The following is an 18,086-nucleotide window of genomic DNA, read 5'->3' as shown; positions in this document are numbered from 1 at the left end:
AGAGAGAGAGGACTTCTTGTCAGTCCACTGGTCTTTACTAAAGAGAAGCTTGCTCACAGATTATGGAGTTGTTATTTTGAGAACTGATTGAGATGGGTGGCTCTCATTCTTTTGTATAGCTACATATACAGTCAAGTCAAGTCAAGTTTATTTGTATAGCCCTAATTCACAAGCATGTCCCAGAGGGCTTCACAGAAAATATGTCTAGCTAATTCTAGCTGACACAACAGTAGCAAATTACAGTAGTAATGATAAAACATTGAACAATTGATAGAGAAATATAGAAATATAGAGCAGAGGAGAGAGCAGGAGAAGGGAGGAGAGCAGGGGGAATGTGAGAGAGTGATGGGGTGGGAAGGGGAAATGTTGGGGAGTAGAGGAGGTGGGGAAAGAGCAGGGGAAGGGGGAAAGAGGAGAGAGCAGGAGAGGGGAGGGGAGGGGGAGGGAGAGCGGGGGGATGTGGGGGAGGAGAGAGCAGGGGGAGGGAGGAGGTGGGGGGGAATGGGAAATGTGGGGGAGGAGAGAACAGAGAAGGAGAGGTGGGGAAGGGGGAAAGAAAGAGAATGGGTGCCATGCTTTAAGATAGTTCGGCACCCATTCTATCTTATATTGCTTTCTTGAGTATAACTGATATACTCAAGAAAGCAAACTTTATAGTAATAAAACTTTTTCCCAATGCGATCTACATCTACAATCGATGCTTACCAATTTGGTCAATCTCACTATAAGGCGGGGGCAAGCGTGCAAGGCCCGCTAGCAATCAGCGCGCAAAGCACACAATATTTCTAGTATTACGCAAAGGCAACAGAAAAAAGTTAAATCAATGGCATTACCAAACAGGATTATGGGAGTATTACAGCAGCATGCCTACGGGCTTCAAATGAATTGTAGACATTGGGGAGAGAGACAAGCTCACAGCAACAGGAATATCTGTCTGTTGTAAATGCCAAGCGGTGATAAGATGATATCATGTCTGTTCAAACGCACCGTGCTGTTTGAGCTCGGTGAAGGTCGCTGTGTGTTTGAGTGCCATGTTAGTTAGAACCTAGACATACAGCTTCAATACACAACCTATCCTTGATAGCAGATAGCAGAGATGGCTTTGCTCCAGTGACGTGCTGAATGTATTGAGAGCGGCCATACGCTCGATGGTATAGACTCTATGCCATAGAGTCTATTGGCATTTCCATGAACTTGATCAACATGTTAGCGTTCCTCATTGAAACTAATGAGGACAGCTAGCTGCAAGCTAATGAGTACAAGCGGTGCAGATGAGATGGTACTGTAAGGTGCATTGGATAAAAGTAAACATTGAAATGTAAAGGGAATGTTATATACTTTTATAGATGTGCAAATATATGGGCTTGAACCATTCACCCTGCTCAAGAGATAGCTTGAAGTTTGATTGATTGAGAGTAATTGATTTAGACATATAATAATAATATAGACATACTGGACAAGTCTCAACAGGCACCAAATACAAGAGAACATATATAAGAACATATAGGATATTCCATATTGTCTAAAGAAAAATCAACTATACACACAGACAACGTACACACACACACACACAGATCTCTCACACACACACACAAACACACACAGATCTCACACACACGCACACACACACTCTGGCAGTGTGATGAGTGTAATTAGGTGTGAGGAAACAGAGAAGCTACTGTAGGAAAAAGTCCATCAACACATTCAATATGTTCAGTCTTCTGCTGCCTCGGCACAACGCTGCCAGGCTGGATGCTGGACACACAAGTGCACACACACACACACACACACACACACACACACACACACAAGAAGACTATGCACCTACACACTCATGAGCGAATGCACACACATAAGGGCCGCACGATATTGACCAAAAATCACACCTTATTTTTTTCTGATGATTATGGCAATACATGTGGACACAGCTTTTTATACATAATTTATTTTTCCGCAAAAAAAAAAAAAAAAAAGATATGCTACAAGCAAAAATGCAAGTTGATTTGTAAGCGAGAGCTTCTCCAGTTATTTGTGCTGCCAGAACACACATGCACGCACGCACGCACACACACACACACACACACACACACACACACACACACACACACACACACACACACACACACACACACACACACACACACACACAGGAAGATGAGACCTTACACAAATGCGATGCCTGCCCTGACCTCACTAGAGGCAATTTGAGCAAAGCAGATGAAGTGAGTTATTTTTGCTTAAATGTGCAGAGAAGAAGTAGAAGAACTCAACTAACTCAAACCGAGGTTCTTCCAGGTCAGGAGATCTTTGTGTGGGGGGTTCAAGCAGATGCCAGTTCCACTTCCATGGTGAAGGAAAAGCAAGGAGAGAGGAGGGTGAGACTGTACTGAGAGGAGGGTGAGACTGTACTGGGTCCAGTTTAACTCTGATAGCTCAGTTGATGCTTCTGTGCTTTGTGGAGAACAGAACATTCTTCCCAAGTTGTCTTGTTATTCTGCTCAACAACTCAAGAGCACAGAATGAGACGGGCTGTGCACTTGGCTTTGTACCATACATTTTCAACCGGCTTGGTATACAGTATATGTATACAGTATATATATATATATATATATATATATATATATATATATATATATATATGTATTCCGTATATCTATGTATAGAATTGAGTATGTGGGTGATATTTATATGTTTGTTTGTATGTTTCAATTCTGTGTCCGGCCACAGCTACGCCGTTTCAAGTGCGATCGGGCTGAAACGTTCAGGGGCAGTGAAGGGCACCAGTGCAGGTGACCTGACAGAGCCGCATTTTTTAACTAAGCTAATTAGCTAATGACATGATGTCATCAGTGACGATGTCAAAAGTGATGCTACTCTACTTGTGTAGAGATGCGTTTTGAACCTGGAGATGTCCCGGTTGATTACTGTAACTCAGGCCACTATTAATATTAATTTTGTGTGAATTTCTCAGCCAACAATTATTTGCTGAGGGGAGGCCCTCCTTGGCTATAAAATAGCTTTGGGGAAACGCTACTTTATACACTTCCCAGAAGAAGAAGAAGGAAACATTCCACTTGTGACAATCAGGCATGAAGCCACTTAGCACTCCATGGTGGGACGTGAAGGTCTGACCTGCTGGGAGGAATTAGGGAATCCAGCCACGAGTGCATCGAGCGCTGGGCCGGGTCACTGCAGTAACACCCACCATCAGTGATCCTGCTCACTCCTCGAGGCCTGGAGGATGGGTGCTATCAGGGTGCTCCCTCCCTCGGCCCTCCATGGCACCACACTGCGACAGAAGGGTGCCACGTCGTGCACGCCACCTACAGGATGCTGTCGAGGCATAATCCATCCGTCTCTGCACGTATGCACGCGCGTATGAATATTTCAGTGAGGTTAAAGAGCCGAAGCAAAGGAGATCTCCCCTCCTTTCACATGATATGAGGGTCAGAACTCACCGACCCTGAGAAATTATCATGATACTTTCAAACAGCAGCTCGCAAACCTCAACTCTCCTCTGATGTGTGAGCGTGTGTGTGTGTCTGTGTGTGTGTGTGTGTGTGTGTGTGTGTGTGTGTGTGTGTGTGTTTGCGTGTGTGTGTGTGTGTGTTTTACATCAAAGCCATGCAGTAGCAGGCTATTAATAGGGCCACTAATGGACTCTAATGGTAAAGAGCCACATCAGCAGTTAAGCTTTGTTATCACTTGCCTACATAATAAATTCACCACACAGTCAAAACCCACAAGTAGCTTCTAACTCACCCGCAAGTAGCTTCTAACTCACCTGCAAGTAGCTTCTAACTCACCTGCAAGTAGCTTCTAACTCACCCGCAAGTAGCTTCTAACTCACCCGCAAGTAGCTTCTAACTCACCCGCAAGTAGCTTCTACCTCACCCGCAAGTAGCTTCCAACTCACCCGCAAGTAGCTTCTAACTCACCCGCAAGTAGCTTCTAACTCACCCGCAAGTAGCTTCTAACTCACCCGCAAGTAGCTTCTACCTCACCCGCAAGTAGCTTCTAACTCACCCGCAAGTAGCTTCTAACTCACCTGCAAGTAGCTTCTAACTCACCCGCAAGTAGCTTCTAACTCACCCGCAAGTAGCTTCTAACTCACCTGCAAGTAGCTTCTAACTCACCTGCAAGTAGCTTCTAACTCACCTGCAAGTAGCTTCTAACTCACCTGCAAGTAGCTTCTAACTCACCCGCAAGTAGCTTCTAACTCACCCGCAAGTAGCTTCTAACTCACCTGCAAGTAGCTTCTAACTCACCTGCAATTGTGGGCTGGATATTAGGTGCAATTTACTGTTTATAAAAAAAACACAGATCCTAAGAAGTAGAGTATTGTGAATTGGTGACAGTGTCTACTTTTGCTGTAGTTGTCTCTTCTGATGTTATGGCCCAATCCCACCGCAGCTAGTAGCGCGGTCCCGCTCCGCTCGACTCGACTTTTGATCTCATCCCACCGGTGTAAACCGGCCCAGCTCGGTTAGATTTGGGGCTGAGCTGGGCTACTTTTAGTACCTGCCTCGTCGTGGTTCTATTCTGCCAACCCGGGTCCATACCGTGACGTGAAAACATTGTAGGCGACTGATTGGTCAGGCAGAATCGTGTTTACTCTCTATATCCTACTGACTGTCAATGCAGCGCTGCATACCAGTTTACCTTCTTTTCTCTTCTATTATGCTTTTCTATCAGTCTTTTGTTTTGCTGCCTTCGCCTCTGGTGAAATAAAATCGGCGCGGTGGTTTCAATTGTCCAAAAGTCCGCTGCTCTGAAGCGCTTGTGTAGTTAGTGCTGCGTCGGCTCCGCTAGGCCGCAGGCGCCTGGTGAAGCCGCGGTTTTGCCTGGTGAGAGGCCGCGGGGGTAGAGGCTTCACTCTAGCGCAACCCCCGTCCCTCGCGCCCGTCCCTCGTGCAGCGCTTGTGAGTTTTGACTAACAACAAAGTGATATCCATTCTCCTGGTCGATTGTCACTTTTGCCCATGTACACTGTAACACCCGCCCAACATGCTGTGATGCTATGAGCTGGCTGCTCAGGCCAGGATCAAGGACTGTGATCATGCCAGCACTGCTCTCTCTCTCTCTCTCTCTCACACACACACACACACACTGTAGGTAATTTAGAGGCACCAGTATTTCATAAACAGTTTAAAAGTTCTGTGTATGGATTTAATTGTAACGTTATGTTATAGCCTATTTCAGAACATGGGTGGAGGGCAGATATGCGGTCGCTGTGACGACCAGGTGTGGGCGGGGGCAGATGAAGGGCGGTCGAAGCAGAACGTCCATCGGGTTGAAGCAAGTAGAGCCGAGTGGTGACGGGCTGTGCAGGGCTGTAAAATGTGGTGGAATTGAGACACAAATGGGCTGATTTAGCAGCAACGGACACAAAGAATAACATTAGCTGGTTGTTGTCAGAGTGGCTTTGCTATCGTCTGCATATCAAGCATCAAATGGAGAGTAATACATGCATATAATGCACATATACAAGCACCTGGATGCTTACCGAGTTATTCAGTCTTTTAGTTTGTCCATTCAGACTGATGTCATTTTACGAATCCTCTCTCTCTGTAGGTAACGCCATCCAGGCCTTTGGGAACGGGACCGACGTGGGGGTGTGGCAGCCGATGCCCCCCGTCCACACCACCGCCTCCATCACCACCCCCTTCCAGAGGAACCGCGAGCGCAACCCCAACCAGCTCGACAACCACATCAACGCAGACCCCGGCATCTATCACTTCTGTGGCAGTCTACAGGTGAGAGACAGACAACACAACATACTCCTCTCCTGGATTCACAGGACTGCCGTTTGCTTAGGAGGAGGCTAGCTCGCTAAGTGTAGTAGCTTTAAAAAAACAAAAGCCAAAGAGAAAGAAAGCATCAAAACAATATCATACTACACTTGTAGCAACTTTTCCACAGCGTTTTTTTGATATCGTTCGGGTGTTCTGATCTTTGTTGCCATAGTAAGCAAAAAGCAAAATAGTTCCATATTTTAGAGAGAGTGTAGAGAGGACTGGGGTTGAGTTCGAGGCCAGTGGACTGGGGCTGTTTTCAGTTCTTGGACTATTTTGTGCTGACTTCGGCTTTGAACTATTCCAACCCACACATAGCATCCACATCTATACACCCTCTAAAAGTGAAACTATTGAGCCTTTCTCAAATTCAATATTGAGTTCAATCCAACGCAACAGTGCTAAAGTTGTATACATTTTATCTGGAGTTATTTTGACAACAATGTTGACTCATCTGTCTGATTTCCTACCCGTCTTCCCACACACGCTCACCTGTCGGTACATCTGTGTTAGTTCACCTGTGCGCGCCAACCCGCATGCACCACCGTGCCAAATGAGCATCTGACACCCGGTGCGTTTCTGTGCTGGAGCCAGCCGTTCCAGCCTGTTTATCTGGCTGATGAAACGCGGGGATCGCTAGCAGCAGATCCCTAAACAACGCTGACAGACTCCTGGGTCACGTGACGCCTGACAGACTCCTGGGTCACGTGACGCCACGTCGGTGTGGAGAAACACTGTCGTTATCAGCAGCGATGTGACAGAGACTTGGAAAGGTGTTTCACATGTGACACTGCAACTCAACCATGCTTTTAGCTGAGCATTTAGCTCTGAAGTCTACAGGAAAAATCTCCAGACAAACTCTATAATTAACATCACTTTATATTAGGGATGCACGATATATATATACTGTATGTAGAAAAGGCTCCGTAATGGCCCACCATCAGGCCTGTTCGTGGGGCCGGAGGAGCCCACAACGCAATGATGATGATGTCAGAGTTCACCTTGTGAGGTCATCGGTGATGTCAGAGTTTCCCCTGTGAGGTCATCGGTCGATGTCAGACAGTCTCTAGGCTGTCTCCAGACTGTGATGTCAGACTATCTATCTGCTAGCTACTCTGTATATTGCTTCTGCCTGATATCTCAAATAAATTGCCTGAAAGACATCTCTGTGGTTCTAATCGATCACCCTTCGTGAGCTCTTACCTAAGATCCAGCAAACTTCACACAAACTTCCTTACACTATATATATATATATATATATATATATATATATATATATATATATATATATATATATATATATATTTTAATATATATATTTATATTTTTTTATTTATATTTATTTTTTTATTTTTTGTTTTTATTTATTTATTTTTGTTGCTGATAACCAATATGCCGATATTTTCCAACAATAGCGATAATATTGGCAAATTTTTCCCCACCTAATTTCAGAGAACATTAAAGTCCCTGGAAACCAAAATCCACAAAAACGTTCTAACTATGTTATTTAGGGTCTTATGTTAGTAATTGTCTGCCTCAGAAATTATTATACATTACTTTCAACCCAAAGCCTTAAAATCGACACTTTTCTACAAGATTCTACAAAGTACTTCCTCATTGAAGAGAGCAGTGCGCGAGGTGCTAAAATGCAGGAGCTTATGACGTCATAAGCTCTATATAACCTTTGTACACGCGCGCAATCTGCCCTTCTCCTTTTGTCCGTTCTTTGCCCCCAGTGACAGCGCTCCCTCAGTGTCCGTCTGCCTCCCACTCTGTGGGAGGCAGACGGGCAGACTCTCTCTCTCTCTCTCTCTCTCTCTCTCTCTCTCTCTCTCTCTCTCTCTCTCTCTCTCTCTCTCTCTCTCTCTCTCTCTCTCTCTCTCTCTCCTCTCTCTCCTCTCTTCTCTCTCTCTCTCTCTCTCTCTCCTCTCCTCTCCTCTCCTCTCTCTCGGGACTAGTGTGAGAGAGAGCACAGAGAGAGACACACAGCCTGGTGACGCGAGGTTACACACATACACACACACACTGCGCTGTGCAGTCGCAGCAACATCTCTCCCTCTCCGAGCAACGAACACACGCACACACACACACACACACACACACACACACACACACACACACTGTGTGTGTGTGGGTGTGTTCGACACACGCACTGGATCTCTCTTTCTCCGTTTCCCTCCACCCCTCTCTCTCGCGCTCTCTCTCTCTCTCTCGGAGGAGAGAAATGTCCCTGCTGCAGACGGGACACGCCCACACAGTCCGCGGGAGAAAATGCACTCTAAAAAGTAATTGATTCTCATGACTTTAGCCAGACTGTCAAACCTAAATTTATATACTTTGCAACGTTCATCATCGTTCAAATTTGGCTGGTGGCTTATTAACATAGGGTCCTGTGATGTGATGAACTCAAAATGCTAAATAATAAAGAAATATTTCTGGTTTCCTGGGACTTTAAGTCTCTCCTGTAGTGGAATTAACACATCATGATTATGGTTATCATGATGGCCCACTGGCAGATGCACACATAAATACAATGCTTTTCAAAATGTACACATTTCACTGGGCAACATGAGAAAACCACTTCAACTTACAGTCGGTTATGTAAAACATGCCCTATTTTTTGATTTACGTAACATTTTCTTTCAAACAAAACGGTAAGATTCATTCATTCATCCATTCAAGCATGGAGCATTTTGGACATGGTCGTTAAAGCGTCATGTTATCGGCCTGTCATATTGACAGAAATGTTTGTTTCAGGCCTATGCAGATATTGCATTGTAAAGCCTTTATCAGCTGATACAGGTGTTGTTGTTGTGGTTGTTGTCATGGTTATGAGGCAGCATGCTGCTGCAGTCATGAGCGCAGGTAGAGATGTAGAGTCGGTGGTGTAGCTCTTACTCAAGCTGCAGCGCTGCCTTCACACACACACACACACACACACACAGCTGATAATGAGCTCTGGTGGTGTACTGGTGCACTACTCTCTGATAGCATGTCAAATACAAGTTAATGAGAGTGTTCCAGTGTTAAACCGCTTCTTCTGTGGTGTGTGTGTGTGTGTGTGTGTGTGTGTGTGCATGATAGTGTGTGTTTCCTAGTACCTATGGATTTGAGTGCGTTGGTATACAAGTGTATGTGTGTGTGTGTGCGTGCATGTATTTGTGGATGTGTGTGTTTGTGCGCATGCTGTGAGTGTGTGTGCGCGGGCGTCAAAGCATACTATGCTGTTGTAAACACACGAGGGACAGGCCTGTCAGAAGACTCACTCCTCCATCTCTCGCATTCATTCTCTCTCACTAACACACACACACACACACACACACACACACACACACACACACACACACACACACACACACACACACACACAGAGTAATAAACCAATAACCAGTGACTCAGAACCACTTCCAACCAATGACAGCTCGGCAGGACGGCAACCCTTACATTGTAAGTGGAAGCCTTTGTTCTCACCTGGGGCTGGTTGCACCAACTGGTCTTAACTATGCCTGGTCGTAACTCCTACGTCGGTCTTAGTTAAGACCAGTCTTTAGAGTGGATTTATGCCTGTTGCACCAACACGGCTTACTCTGGTCTTAACTACGCTGGTCGTAGCAATGCGCGTCCATGTGAATTGCCGGGGAATGCCCCCTCCCCTGATTGGCACAAAAATGTGCCTCGCCACTACTGTATGTGCATCACTACACCCTCCCTCCTCCCACCCTCCCTCCTCCTGTGGAAGCTCCGGGGAAAAATTGCGGCGATTGAGTGCCAGACACTCTGAATGAAATTTAATGTAACGTTCCCAATTCGATGTATTTAATTCTAAAAAACGACCCTCAACATTTGGGAAGGCTAAGCCACACAACTAGTTCGTTATGATCGAACGTCATGCTTCGAAGGCGACTTTACGACGATGAGGACGGTGAGGACTCAATCACAGCAGGTCTCCGCTGATAGACTACCACGGAGATCTCTTACAGGCACCTTACGCCTCCTCCTGACCAGGCGTAATATTTACGACCGGTCTTAGTGAGAAAAAGGCTTACGCCCTGTCGGTGCAACCGGCGTAGCTGTTAGGTCGTAAAGTTACGACCGGCATAGCTTAAGACCAGTCGTGAGACCACTTGGTGCAACTGGCCCCTGGTGCTCAACATTAAGCAGAACTGAAGCTTGAGGCAGGCTCAAACTGAGCTGACGCTTAACCGGTCACACAAGAAGCCTTCTCTTTTCCTCAGCCTTGAACCCGCCCACAACTCCCATTGACTTCATGCCTGGCAGCTTCACGCGTCACGCTTGGAAGATAGGACTGAATCCTCAACGATCGCTTGAGCGAGGCGTGAGCTGGTGTGAACGGCCTCGCCTGTTAACGAGGACACCGAAATTAAACTTGTGCGTTCAGCGTAGGTTGAGCTTAGGTTGAGCGTTGCTTCGGCATATAGGCGTGAACCTAAGTAAGTGTTGTAAGTCTTACAACCCTTACATTCTAAGTGTAAGTGTTGTAAGTCTTACAACCCTTACATTCTAAGTGTAAGTGTTGTAAGTCTTACAACCCTTACATTCTAAGTGTAAGTGTTGTAAGTCTTACAACACTGCGTTTACCTTGAACACTGAGGCTTGAAAGACAGAATGAAAGATGAGAGAACAGTAAGGTAGCAGAAGATGTATTGGCTGGATGACAGGCTGAAGAAAGCCCGTCGGCTCCCCAGGAGAGACTCGGCTTCAGGAGCCGGAGGGAATCAGCTTGAGACCCGGGTGCCTTTTGTCGACGTTCACACATCCTGTTTGCTTGCCGAGAGGGCAAATGAGAGGGGAGCCATCTTTCTTTTGTTCTCTTCTGTTCCTGAGAGCGTCCTGTTCTCTCCTCCTCCATTTCCTCTCCTCCTCTCTCCGTTTTTGCATCGTCTTTGTGTGATGTGAACGTGTTGCGAGGCGCGAACGTTTGGAGGTCGTGTCTGAGCTTCACGGAGCAGAATGATGTCTGTGCAGAGTTTGACACTAGAAGGCTGTTTCCACCAACGTCTGCTGAAAGTCGAACGTTTCTGAGCTCACTGAAAAGGCCGTTTTCAACAAGCAAGATTCCTGACATCACGAATCTTGGAGCCAATCCATGTCCATGTTCAGCAGTTAAAGCCTCAACACATTCTCACTCCCAACTCGTCATATACTGCAGATCAGTCAGGAACACTTGTCATCACTTTGTCACGAGTGAGAATGTGTCGAAAGCCTGTGTTGTATGCTGTGATTGGCTAGTTATGTTTTAGATAACCCTGATTGGTTGCTTTGGATTTTTAAATGAGGGAGAAGGAGGGGAAGTCATTTTAAGGATTTGAACAAGATAATTGAACCTTTTTTGTGGGAAAAACCATCAGACACAAATTATTATTCAAAGAGTAAGAGTATTTTATACCCATCTTGAAACATGACTTTAAGGGGTCTTTACGTTTTTCCTCACCACACAAAAAACAAAAGACAGAGTCCAGAGTAAGCCCGGTAACCAGTACCACAGTTACCACACACACACACACACACACACACACACACACACACACACACACACACACACACAGACCCACACAGAAGAATCCAGAGAAACACATGAGCATAAGTAGTGTTGAACAGAACCCTGCGGGCGCCGTCAGCCTGTTCTTCTGAATCTCGTTGACTCCAAAGAGAGCAGCAAACGTTATCTAACACATGCTAATGTGACTTCTTAGCAGCGAGCAGGCTACAGAACAGATAGCACGCAGCTCCGTCAACACATGGAAGCAAGGCAGAAATATATGTGGGATTTGGTGGAGTGAAAATATGTCTTTGAAATTGTTTGGAATTATAATAAGGTACGTACGGATTAATGTGATATGTATAATCACAGTTTCTGTTGTTATCAGTGTAACTGTGATGTAATGGAATCTGTTTTGCCATATAAACATTTTTAGCCAACGTTTTGAATCAAAATGGAGGTATTATAACGATGCAATGGCAGATGGAGCCTCCTCAGTTTAAATGAAATTGACATTCTCCGATTCAAAACGAACAGCGATTAAAAATTCCAAATCGAGATGCACTTGCTGCTAGGCTGTTGGGCCCGACGAGCTATAAAAGTGAATTACCTCTCCTCTCTGTGTTGCCATCGGAGACGTGAAAACATTTTAATACGTCTACAAACTGTCAAGACGACGCAGAACGCAGATGGCAGCTCATCATCAAACCCACCAAAAAAAAGTTACTCTTAAGTCATATTCCTGAGAGTGAAAGACCCAACCGTTATATTTCCTACTGCTGGGGACAACTGGCACCACGTTTGAAATTCTTCGCAGGTTCTAATGTTGGGCTTTCTCATTTTGCTCCTATCAAAAGTCTTTGTGCCGAGGCCTGCAAATACACCCGTGATTTATGGACGTCGTTCCACACAGGCGTGTTCTGTTCGCAGTTTAGCACCGAAGCAAAAGGCGTAATAACGGACTACACTTCCTCACTCTGCACATTAGCATCGCTGCTACATCCTGTGCATCTCCTATTTTGGGTCTGAATTCACTATACCGTATAGACCTGCCATTTATTATTCTGTCACGGCTACAGCTTACGCAGGCAGGCGCACGCACATACACACACACACACACACACACACACACACACAACACACACACACACACACACACACACACACACAGACACACACACACACACACCAAAGTTGCATTCACTTCCAGCATAACTTGTCGTTTCAATGTCCAAGCCTATTCGATGCGAAGCAGCCAACTCATTTTCTTATCTCCAGCCTCAACATGCTGTTCTTACATGTTGTGCCAAACTCATAATCACACGTTTAATTTGCTGCAGGAATGAATGAGTCCTCTTAACACCCGGAAGTTAGCGTCGCCCGGTTCTCTCGTCTGGAAGTCCATGGGTTTTTTTGAATGGGGATTTTAGATGAAGTCATGTCTGTGTGGTTAACAACATTTATGAAACTCGAACGTTGTGTTTAGCAAGATGGTCTATACAACAACAACGATTACATCACAACAAGAGGTGATGAAACTTTTACATAGCAAAAAACAAAATCTGTTTTGAATATTAAAACTTCATTCTGAAAAATGACCCAAAGCAACAGTCAAGTAAAGTATGTGTACACTGCATAATACAGTTGTATGTGTCATTGTATTATTCCAGTATTAATATCTCATGCAATACATAGGAATAAAAAACTGATGCAATAACATACCGGCTTGCTAGGCCGTTTAGCTAGAAGCAACCTCATGAATTACTCTCACCGCTCGTTTGTGTGTGCGTGTGTGTGTGTGTGTGCGCGTGTGTGTGTGTGTGTGTGTGTGTGTGTGTGTGTGTGTGTGTGTGTGTGTGTGTGTGTGCGCGTGCGTGTGTGTGTGCGTGTGTGTGGCTGGGAGAGAGTCTTTGAATGATAAATGTGAGATGAAATCAGAGTGTGGGCATGACTGTCCCTCTGTGCTCAGCCCTGCGCTCGTGGTCTCCTCACATTGTAAATATCAAAAGGCTTTCAAAGTTTAAAAGACTCTGAGGGGAAACTCTAACAAGGTCGTTGCACTTTTACAATTGACATTCGTTTATAGCTTTATTTGATTTGAAAATGGATTTCATTTTCATTTAAGCATAGATTTATATAAATATGCGGTTTCAATTTATTATTTAGAGTTTGAGTTAAAGCTTGAGCATTTGCCATGCCTGTGTGGTGTCATTTTGCACCTGCTGTGTCGGACGTATTGACAGAATATGATCAGTATGATTACTTTGTATTGTCATATTGATTGTTGATCTGAAGCAATTAATTAAGATTCTGTCAGGGTGCCAACTGCCCAATGACTCAAACTTTTCACCCACTCACACAGCACGTGTTGTGGTCCAGTCTACAAGCTTAATACATCTTATCATACTTGTATCTTAGGGTTGATCTACCTGTTCTTCGCCTTGTAATATTGATTTTGATTCTCCATTTCTTGCGTTTACAGGCTCAGAAATTGAAGTCAAACTCCACTGTTGACGGCGTATTCTGCGTGGTAAGAATATATCAATTTGTTGTCATTCACCTGTACTGCATGCTCATGAAAATACATTTTCTGGCTTTCATATCGATGCACAAAATTAGGATCACATTAGGTTTAGCTACCGTAACAACAAAAATTCTAGTCAGCTCAATTATTGCCAAAGTGGGGTAGATGTACCCCCAGGGGTACTCGCAGTTACAGTATGTACAGTATGTCAGGGGTTCACCTAAAAAAAATCTGTAGTAGCGACCCTCTGGAGGGAGAGGGGGTACACAGCAGGAGGTGGACAGTTTGAAGGGGTACAGGACTTTTAAATCGTTTAGGGAACCACTGAGGCAAGAAAATCCATGACTCAGAGTGAGGACAGAAAAACTTTCAGAGAAATGCAATAACAACCACTAACTGGAGGTTAGGCAAGAACAAATCAGGTTACGTTTAAGGGGAAGGTTTTAGGCCATGACTTTACATTTGGTCTTGACAATTTTTCCTGTTGGAATGAACTTCTGAAGACCAAGAAGAAAACATGTTTTGGTCAGGGTTTAAGGGAAAGATTTTGGTACCATTGCTATACAAAATAATCCCCTTGTTCATACTGAGCTTAATTAAGACGAAAACAAGTAGTCAAGTACTCAAACTTGGGGGCACCCCAGGGCACTGTTATGTGGTAGTGCACAGCGCTTTTCATACAATTTCTTACAAAATAACTTGCAACAATATATCAGCTTGATATCAGTGTTTGTTGGAAAATGCCGTCAAATTATAGCGATGGGTTTAATGTCTGAAAAAAACAATTTAGCCTGGGAGATACAAGCTCAAACCATTTTGCCATTATAGCTTCTTGGGACAACAAGAACAATCCAATCATCCAATCATCCAATCATCACCCGCGGTGGGCGGGACCCCGGTGCTAAAAGCCAGCGACCCCTCTCAGACACTGATTGCCGTGATGGCCCGTCCTTCCCGCCTCCTTTGTAAACTCTGGTCTTTGTAGTCCTCTCTGGTCTTTGTAGTCCCGTTTGAGGCTGAAATGGGATCAGTGCTTATCTGCTGCCTTTTAAAGTTCACTAAATGTCATTGTGCAATAATAAGGCAACGTTATGCGCCAGAGTGACATTTAATGGAGGCAGAGACGATGACCCAGCCGCTAGCTGCCAGCTTTATTAGCCAGTCAAAGACCCGGGCTTTCTTTGAAGCTCGTGCGTGCGTTAGCAGGCGTAGTTTGAGGTTGAACACACACACACACACTATCTCTCTCTCTCTCGCTCTCTCTCACACACACACACACATACAAACAACACTTTTTGGCTTTTCCACCTCGACCTTTTGGTTATGAAAAACAACCTTTGTTTTTGTTTTCACTGTGTCAGATCATATTAATTTATGCAGTTTTGATACAGTAGGCGGTATTATTGAATTAAACATTTGAATGCCACGTGAATTGTGCCACATTATATATGCATGAGTCAAACTTCAGTGAAGCGGGTGGGTGGTGCTGCCACTGGCAAGCGAATCACTTTAGCTTCTCCGATGGTACCGACGCATTTATAAACAGGGCCCAACTTTAAAAAAAAAAAAAAAAAAAAAAAAAAGTGTAAACTAGTTTAGCGCTAGTTTCAAGCTCGCCATCTGTCGGTGTCTGCCAAGCTGACCAATCAGCTTCAAGTATCAAACCCGAGCCATATTAATTGTACATTCAAAATCCTGCAGCATCTGGGCAAATAAAATAAAGAAGACCCAAGACGACCTGCGTAGGCCTGTCAATGATTTGAGTTTCAGAGACACACACAACACACACACACACACACACACACACACACACACACACACACACACACACACACACACACACACGCTGTTTACTATGATACCCTTATTTTGGTTCAGACCTCAAATTCTATTGATTTATTTATTTTGTCATCTCTCTCTCCTTCCCTCTCTTTCTCTCTCTCTCTCTCTCTCTCTCTCTCTCTCCTCCACCTCTCTCGCTCTCTCTGACTTCTCTCTCTCTCCTTCCCTCTCTCTCTCTGTCTCTCCTTCCCTCTCTCTCTCACTCAGGACCCTCAGATAGACGGTCCGGGCACGTCCAACGCCGACCCGAGAAACTCGGCCGTCCCCAGATGGCCCCCAGGCGACCTGCTCCCTCTGCTGCCCCCGCTGCTCTGGCTGTGGTACTGCGGCCTGCCGGCGCTCTCCTCGGCGACCACTTTGTAGCCTAGCCGCCTCACAGCAACAGAAACACCTGCAGGACTGACACAACATATTTGTATAAAAGAAAAAGAAAAACAAGAAATTATATCCTCTCTTCCCAGTAACACCTGTTGTATTTTTTATTTCCCTCTGGATTCCTACTTTTGTTTTGATATTCATTTTTGGGAAGCTTTTGTTGCTTTGTTTTTGACTTTTGCATTTTGCAGCTGTGCGCTAAACCAGTGATCTACTGTTCAGTGTTAACTCAAGTTTGGCTATGTGTTCCCTTTGGGTTAGATGTAAAAGCTTCTGTGTTGCTCACTGGGTGGCAATGAGAAAATACCTATAGGACTACATTCCAACAGACCATGGCTGGTGGTTCTTGGAAGGGGACACGCAATGTAAATTAACAACAAGTTGACAGCCATTGTTCAATTCTCATCCCTGTCTGTGTGTGTGTGTGTGTGTGTTGAGGCTAGGTGGGGTCTTTAGCTTAAACGTCACGGTCGGTTCAGTAACAGCTACGTATAACTTGGGCAGCCTTTTCGCTGTTTTTCAGCCTCGTCTGTGGCTGAAAAACATTTTCTGAGTTGAATGAAGGGGTTAATGGATTAAGAGGATGCCCCTTTGTAACCGAGTGAATCGGCGTCCTCGTGGTAGTGCTATTAGCGAGATGTTGGCTAAACTCTCTCTCCCCAGTTAACCAGCTCAGCAGTTGCGGTTAGCAGCGCATGTGCTTTGGAAGCGGGAGAGCGTTGGTTCGAATCCTGCGTCGAATCAAGCGGTTAGCACGGGTTACATCGGGGCCGTGTCCCGGCTGCCCAGTGGGTGTGGAGTGAGTTCAGGGGGGCGAGTGTTACCGAGTGAATCAGACTCCTCGTCGAGTCCCGAGTGGGAGCGGGTTGTTGGTTAAACTCACTACCCCAGCCAAGGGAGCTATAGCTCTATCGGTGTTGTCGTTAGCGCGTGCACTTTGGAAGCGGGAGATGCATGGTTCAAATCCCCCCCTCCACCCCTGGGCAAGCCCTTGCCATGGGTTACACTTGGGTGGTGTAAGAAAAACAACTATTTTTTTGTGCTCTGCGTGTTTAAACTCTGGGTTCAAAGTGGCTGTAAAAGTATTTGGCTGAGGAGTGACTTTATAACACTAATAACTTATACATCAGAGAAGGTTGAACCGCTGTGCCCAAACCATTCTGCTGTAGCTCAGACTGAAACACAACGCTGCCGGCAAAAAGCACACAGGCGAAGACCCACACCCACATAGTGCACAGATACACACACTCAGATACACACACTCAGATACACACACTCAGATACACACACTCAGATACACACACTCAGATAAACACACTCAGATACACACACTCAGATACACACACTCAGATAAACACACTCAGATACACACACTCAGATAAACACACTCAGATACACACACTCAGATAAACACACTCGGATACACACACTCAGATAAACACACTCAGATACACACCCACATAGTGCACAGATACACACACTCAGATACACACACTCAGATAAACACACTCAGATACACACCCACATAGTGCACAGATACACACACTCAGATACACACACTCAGATACACACACTCAGATAAACACACACAGATACACACACAGAAATACACACATAATGTGCACGCACGCAGCCAGGCTTTCTGCTCCTGTTCTACACCTTTCTATGCCAACAGGGAAACACTCACAGATCAGATCACTGTACAGAGGATAGCAGAATCCACTCAACTCATTAGTGATTATTGTACATTCTTGTAATTGTTAGAAGTCTAAGAGATGTTCAATGTTTCTCTGTGGAAGATGAGAAAGCGTTAGTGAGGAGAGCAGTGATCTGCCGCTGGACAGGACGAGCTGCAGTTTCACCCTGGCTGGTTTTTTCGGAGCTGATGTACGTCACATTGCTGCGCTGAGAACCGCGCCGTGGAGTACCGGTCCATGACGACAAAGAGCTGAGGATAACGTAGGCTTATTATTGTACGGTATAGTGTAGTCTACTCTTTTCCTGTGTTTCACGCGGCAACTGAAAAACCCTTTGCTCCAAGCTCAAACCA

General features: G+C 45.2%; 1 protein-coding gene across 1 annotated transcript in view; it reads left to right on the top strand.

Annotated features, from left to right (window-relative positions):
* gfra1a (gdnf family receptor alpha 1a) overlaps positions 1-16,024 on the top strand; it is a gene marked incomplete at both ends in the record, with an annotated part of 128,764 nt that extends 112,740 nt beyond the window's left edge. The window contains 3 exons of the mRNA XM_083658371.1: positions 5,575-5,756; positions 13,778-13,825; positions 15,869-16,024. Coding sequence (XP_083514497.1) covers positions 5,575-5,756; positions 13,778-13,825; positions 15,869-16,024 — 386 coding nt within the window. The remainder of the gene's footprint in view (positions 1-5,574; positions 5,757-13,777; positions 13,826-15,868) is intronic.
* Positions 16,025-18,086: the final 2,062 nt, after the last annotated feature.

Source organism: Poromitra crassiceps, assembly GCF_964638095.1.
Source record: "Poromitra crassiceps genome assembly, chromosome: 22".
In the NCBI taxonomy this organism is placed as follows: Eukaryota; Metazoa; Chordata; class Actinopteri; order Beryciformes; family Melamphaidae; genus Poromitra; species Poromitra crassiceps.
This window is presented reverse-complemented; position numbering and strand designations above follow the sequence as displayed.